At 37.6% G+C, this 7,294-nt stretch overlaps 1 protein-coding gene across 1 annotated transcript; it reads left to right on the top strand.

The window, feature by feature from the left end:
* The first annotated feature begins 411 nt into the window (after positions 1-411).
* Positions 412-3,226, top strand: LOC6649163 (obg-like ATPase 1). The gene is made up of 5 exons (XM_002070989.4): positions 412-490; positions 610-908; positions 1,556-1,616; positions 1,929-2,310; positions 2,384-3,226. The coding sequence occupies exons 2-5, from the start codon at positions 728-730 to the stop codon at positions 2,951-2,953; spliced, it is 1,194 nt and encodes a 397-aa protein (XP_002071025.1). The 5' UTR covers positions 412-490; positions 610-727; the 3' UTR covers positions 2,954-3,226.
* Positions 3,227-7,294: the final 4,068 nt, after the last annotated feature.

Raw genomic sequence — 7,294 nt, 5'->3', positions numbered from 1 at the left:
TATATTTATATAGGAAACATTTCACTCAAGTGTATTTTTATATTTACTGCAATTTATTATCAAAAAACTTTAATAATTTAAAATGGTTATAAGAATATATTCAGCAGCCATTTGAATTGTGCGCCAAAAGGCTGTAGCGCCATCTATTGGGAAATTGCAGAAACCAATGCCTTTGGCAATGTTTCCTTCAATAACCGCCGTCGGCGCCTCAGTGCTGGCCAATGACAAGTGTCATGAAAAAGATGTCGCTTTATACAAAATTAGCTAGAAATATATTTTAGAATTTCGAATGGTTTTTGTTTTGTAATAAATCATATGGCTTAGCCGACTTTGTAGTTGAGCGCCCTAATTTCAAATTTGCCTATGTGAGTGATATCTGGCAACGTTATACGCCACGCCGTCAAATTGTTAGAGTTGCCACAATTAGACACGAATTTAGCTTCTGGCAGCGCTATCAGCCGGAGGTGGCAAAGGCAACAAAAAGCCGCAAGTAAGTAATTAAACATATTTGCAGCAAATATTGTAAATTCCAATGTGCAATTAATTGATAGTTGCTGCCTATTATTAATCATATCAAATAACATTCCATTTATTTTGCATTTTAATTAGCTGGAAACTGAACGAGTCAAACTAGACGTAAAGTGAGGTTAAACCGAATTTGGGAAACTAGAAATCTATAAAAATTTGTTACTATTTTGAGTTGCGAGAATACTAAAAAGGATTCAGTATGCCACCGAAGAAGCATGATGAACCAGAACGCAAAGCGCTAATCGGACGCATTGGCACCAATTTAAGAATTGGTATTGTCGGCGTACCCAATGTGGGTAAATCGACGTTCTTCAACGTGCTGACAGAGAGCGCTGCCCCCGCGGAGAATTTCCCCTTCTGCACGATTAAGCCCAATGAGAATAAGTATTTCCAATTATAGGCACATATACCTACCTACCTACTCGCTATATAGATGTTTATATATATATTATATATATAGATATGTATATATTCAATATGCCTGGCGGCTCTTCAATTTTCTTAATCATTGTAATTTTTAACGAAATATAATTTTTCACCCGCAGGAGCTGAGCAGCGTAAAAGGCACCACACAACAACAACAACAACCACAACGACAACAACTGCTGCAGCCACAGTAAACCGCTTCTAATTTCAAAACTATGAATTTTTTTTTTGTTTTTGTTTTTCGTTCGTTTTAATTTTCTTGAAGGCGTGTCCTTGGCAATTTTGATCAGATCCAGTTTTCAATATGCAAATTGCTGCCGCTTTAACCCCAGCACATCTTGTGTGCCGGACGACTTCATTTTTACTTTTTGCGTCCGCCTTGATCTGGGCACAACAAAATTATAGAAAATTGCAATGATCGGCGGTTTTTGTGGACCACCAATTGATGATGTTGTTGCTGTTGCTGTTGTAGCTGCCGCTGCCGGGTCTCCCCAATATAATATCTTTGTGCCAAAACTCCGCTAACATGCATCTTCCACCTCTCTCTCTCTCTTTCATGTCCATGTCGTCACTTGTTGGAATTATCTTGCCTTACCCATACGTCGCGTTCCTGTGCCTGATGAGCGTTTCAACTATCTGGTGGAATACCATAAACCAGCCAGGTAAGTTTCAATCTTAAATAGCAACACCAACGTATCCATATATATATATATATATATATATATATATATATATAAGTCAATCAGTCGATTAGAAATGATCTGTAGGCAGAACCATCTGCGGGTTAGAGATTGATCGATTTGTGTTTGTTAATTCGACTTTATGACCTTCAGATTTACGCTGATTATATACTATACCCATACAGATACATATATATACATATATAATAATGTGATTGAAATTGTTTAAACTATTTATTTATAAATATGAATGTTTGTCTTTTGTCATTTTTCACACGCTTCGTCGTCATTCAGTGTGGTACCCGCCTATCTAAATGTGGTGGACATTGCCGGTCTTGTCAAGGGTGCCGCCGAAGGTCAGGGCTTGGGCAATGATTTCCTTTCGCACATCAGTGCCTGCGATGCCATTTTCCATTTGTGTCGTGCCTTCGAAGATCCCGATGTTACCCATGTTGAGGGTGAAGTTGATCCAGTCCGCGACTTGGAGATCATTTCGGAAGAATTGCGTTTAAAGGATGAGGAAAAGTTACTCCAGAATCTAGATAAACTGGAAAAAGTGGTGGCTCGTGGTGGTGATAAGAAATTGAAACCGGAATATGATTCTATGGTTAAGATCAAGGAGATTTTGATTGATCAGAAGCGTCATTTGCGCTTTGAAGATTGGAATGTCCATGATGTAAGTTTAACTGCTGTCGCATCATCATATTAAACTTAATTAATCACTGATGTATTTCCTTTTCTCTTTCTAGATTGAGACATTAAATAAGTATTTATTTTTGACCTCAAAACCAGTGATTTATCTGGTTAATCTCTCTGACAAAGATTTCATACGCAAAAAGAATAAGTGGCTACCAAAGATTAAAGAGTGGATTGATAAAAACGATCCGGGAGCTCTCCTCATACCATTCTCTGGTGCCTTTGAGCAGCAGCTGAGCGAGAAAGACGAACTTGAACGCAAGGCCTTTGAGGAGGAAACCAAATGCAAAAGCCAATTGGATAAGATCATTATTACTGGCTATAAGGGATTGCAGTTGGAATATTTCTTCACCGCCGGACCGGATGAGGTTAAAGCCTGGACTATTCAAAAGGACACAAAGGCTCCCCAGGCCGCTGGACGTATTCATACCGATTTCGAGCGCGGTTTCATTATGGCCGAAGTAATGCATTTCGAGGACTTTAAATCTGAGGGCAGTGAAGCGAATGCCAAAGCGGCGGGCAAATATCGCCAACAGGGACGCAACTACACGGTGTTGGATGGTGATATTATATTCTTTAAATTCAATGCCGGCGCTGGCCTTAAGGATGCCAAAAAGAAATGATATCGCCTTGCCACAATTGTCACCATGTTTGCAATTTTGTATATTAATTTGATTTTATACTCGCAATCGTTTCGCTTAGCTGGGGCGAGTAAGCGAGAGAGCTGAACTATATTCACGCTCTCTCGCTCTCACTTGCTTATTGTCTATCTATTACACACATGTTCATGTTCAATATCAAAGGTCTCTGATATCTGATATGATATAGAATGCATTTTTTTTTTCGCCGATTTCGTTTTTTTACCATATGTAAAATACATTTATGACTCTGTCATACGTTTTGTGAGTTTTCATTGGTTGGATCGAAGGAGTCGTTGGTAAACTAATTTCTGCTACTCATGTTTAAATGTCAATCACGGCAACTAAATCGAATGTAGGTTAAACAAAGTTTAAGAGAAAATATTGGATTATCCTGCTTGTCTTGGAGTGTCTTTCATATGATTTTAATTGGATATTTTGTATAAGTTTTTTGGCTCATTCTTTAAGATTTTTGGAAAACTGTTTTTGTTTTTTTTTTGTGAAAATCTAAGCGTTGAAAATTCTGTTTTGCCGGCAAAGTTTTTAATCATCTAGCAGTAGCAAAACTTTGTGCAAATGGTTTGATGCTGGCCTAAAGAGGAGATGAAGGCAAAGGTAGGTAAAGACCAGCAAATAGAAGGCTCCACAAAGGCAAAAGAAGAAGGCGTGCCAATGGTCTTGCTCATGTTGTTGTTGTTGTTGTTGTTGTTGTTGTTGTTGTTGCACATATGCAGCTGCAAGGATGCACACAAAGAGTTCAGAGACGCGAAGGGCGATGTCACAGTAAAGGAACGGGCTGCAATGGATGCGGTAAAGGACGGGCCTCCGGTTGTAGTGGGAAGTTTCTAAGCACATAATTTGGTTTACCGCATGGGCCTCTACAAACACGCACTGCAAGTAACCACACACCTCCCTCTCTCTCTGTCTCTCTCTCTTTCTCTTTCACCCACTCTCTATATCCTTCCCCTCTTGTTATCCTTTGGCTCATGAACACTCTTTGTCGTATGCACTTTTGGTCTCTGTTAATCTTTGGACGTAAGAAAGTTTTCCTCCAGAAACAGTGGGGGAAAATTGTTATAAAATGGAACTGAATGCCTTTCCTTAATTGTTATTAGACTCAGGTCTCAAAGTATCCTTCTAACAGTAAAAATTTCAAGGTTTTATCAGAGTCACTTTTGATTCTAAGTTACATTGAAATCAATCTTGAAAAGAAAAGTACTACTAAAATATAGGCGCTGAGATTTAGGATAATAAAATAAAATAATCGGAATACCTTAATTTATTAGAAATATTTCTTTAAGGGATTTATAAGGGAATATAAACATAATTTAATAAAATTAAATTAAACATTAAACAAAATTAAATTACCTACGTTTAAAATGTAAACTAAATTAATCATCAGGATTTTAATTTTTGACCACTTTATTAGGTAATATTACTCATACCACGTGTTGGCTTAGCAATTTTTAACCCCATATGTATGTACATAGTTTCATAAAACCGATAGAAAGCAGATTTATTTACTGCTATACCTCAAAATAGATTAGATATGAGATAGTTTTTAATTATAATCAATTAACATTTTTGTTGATATGGGGTTATATTAGATGGAATATGTATATTTGCTTCTTGAAAATTGTTTTATGAATAGGATTGGGATTAGTGGTCCTTTCTTCCTATTGTGTCATATTTGGAATATCCTGGGATTATGTGGATGTCTGTAATGGGTCTGTTGCAGTGATAGAAATGACATATGAAAAATACCCATTCCATTTCTCAAATTTTATCGCTGCTCTTAAATTTTGCTCCTCACTGACCCATAATCTGTATACAAAGTTGGTTATAACTTTTTCGACATATTAACATTAAAATATTTGAGATATTTAAGATAGCCACTTTGAATATGGATATAGAGATACATTTTTTTATGGGATCTTCTGGTATTACGTTAGTTAACGTTATTTGGACTCAACATAAGAAAACTTTCTTGAACTAAAGTAATGATTCTGTGAGATGTTGAATTACCCTAATATGGAGTTTATATTGCAACGGACTTAATAAAGTTAAAATCCATCAGATTTTTGAAGGGGAAAGTCCCCTTAAACGTGATTCAGATCATGCCACTGTGCTGCATTTTGGGCGCTTGTATGGATGGATGGATAAATGAATAGTTGGGATGGATGTGAGGCATGTATGGATGAAAAGTTTTTGCGTGTGGCCCGAGAAAACGAGGCAACTTTTCATATGAAATGTGCAAAATTACACACTCCCGCACACACACACACACACACTACCGCCGACGCCGCCGTTGCCGCATAACCAACCAAACGAACCAAAGGCACGAGCGAGCCGAGAAAAATATTTTGAATGTTTTATTAGCCCAACAAACAGCGGCCAAAAGAGGTAGCTGAGGGGCTGAAAGGGCATGGGGCGGGGCTCAAGGAGAAGGACTGTGAGCGAAACGTGGGGCAAAGAATGCAATTGCCATGGAGTTGTAGTTAATTAAAGTGTAATGTCTGCCACTATGTCTAAGTATATGTATGCATGCATATGCATACATACATATGTGTGTATAGGTATGTGTGTGTGCGTGAATCCATGGGCATGTGTGTGTGTGTATTTTTGGGGCCAAGCCAGCGAAACGTTGACAAGGCCATCAAAAAGCGCATGATATATGGCCACTGAACTAAACTAAGCTCAGCAAAATGGCCATCATGCCGAAAATATTCGAACAAAACTGACCCACTCTTGTACTGTTGTCCCTGCCTCATCCTTCCCCCAAGTCCCTCAAGTCACTGTCCCTTACTGACCCCTACCAAATCAACCGGCAATGGGGCCAAACACACAAATCATCATAGAAAGAAAAACAGAAATAAGTTAAACGAAACTTTACTTATACCCTAAGTTAGGCCTTCAAATATTCATATATTTTCTTTGTTAACTATTAAACATAAAATTTATATACTCTTAATATAAATTCATTTCTTATTTGCCCTTTTGTTTTTTTATTAAACTTTGAAAGGGGAATTTTAAAGATATCGAAATCGAATTCAATTCTAATGTAATATATGTAAATGTTTGCACTTGTAATATATCGTTCTGTGATCGAGTCCTTTTGTGACAGATTTTCTTAGCACAAAGATGTTGAGAAATCAACATTTGCATACCCTGTACTTATGACAAGTGTTGTAGGGTATATTAAGGACAAATGAAGCAGGTGACAATATGTAAAAGTAATCCCTTTTAGTAATCCAGAAGAAACGAAACCTTGTTTTTTCCTGTTCTTTGAACTTGGCACTCGAGTGATATAAGAGAACTTTCAAACATATTTTAGATAGGTTCAGCTGAGTTCAGAATAAAATTGATTATTTCAAACCAGTTGGGAATTACAAGTGCATAAAATGCAAAGATGTGGAAAGCATAAGGAAATTGTATTTTAATCCAAATGCGAATGAATTCTAGATAATGTTAGTTACTTGTACTCAATATGGTTTTTTGAGTGAATATAAATTGGTGTGGCCACATCAAGTATACGCCCCAGATACACTAGTACATGGTAACTAAAAGTCGATCCTGTCTAACTTTCTTTTTGTGTTAAATTTTGTTTGTTTCCTTGCCGTTTTGTCAGGCATTCGCCGGCATATCCATGCACTTCAGTTTTGAAAAAAGAAAAACGAAAGACAGAATGAATGAATGAAAAAAAAAACACAATTTTTATTCAATTCAATTGAAAAATGGCATGGAATATTTGATGTATGGCGCGCAGGGTGGAGAGAGGTTTTGGCGGTGCGATGTGTAGCACGATGAGTGGAAGCGGGGCAATGTGAATGGCGGGTGGGTGGTTGAAAGGAGGTGGCAGAGGTGCAGGAGGAGTGTGGTGGTTGGCTTGTTGGTGATGTCACCCATCAACTGTCAGTTGCAGTAAGGGGCGGTGGCATCAGCATGGCCAGCAAAGCGTTAAAAATGACTGTCATAAATTAATGAGCGGGACCGAGTCGCATTGAAATTGGAATTGAATATTTTGCTGAATTGCATTCATTATTCATTTACAGCTGCCTCTTGTCTCATTCACTCTCTCACTCTCCTTTTCTGTCTGTGTCTCCGACATTATTCTAGTTTGACTTGAATTCAAAATGCTGCCACTTTAATTGCTTGTCAAAATAAAAGTAGAAAGAAAAGCCCAAACATTCGGGAACAATGCAACGGCAGCAGCACATAATAATAAAAAATAAAAAAAACTGCCCACGATTATCGCATCTTTTGCATCTACTTATTTACCTCTCACTCACTCCGTGTCTATCTCTTTCGCACACCATCTAGTAATTC

The sequence above is a fragment of the Drosophila willistoni genome, assembly GCF_018902025.1.
Source record: "Drosophila willistoni isolate 14030-0811.24 chromosome XL unlocalized genomic scaffold, UCI_dwil_1.1 Seg141, whole genome shotgun sequence".
Lineage (NCBI taxonomy): Eukaryota > Metazoa > Arthropoda > Insecta > Diptera > Drosophilidae > Drosophila > Drosophila willistoni.
Note: the sequence above shows the minus strand (reverse complement) of the source record. Positions and strands in the feature narration are given on the sequence as shown.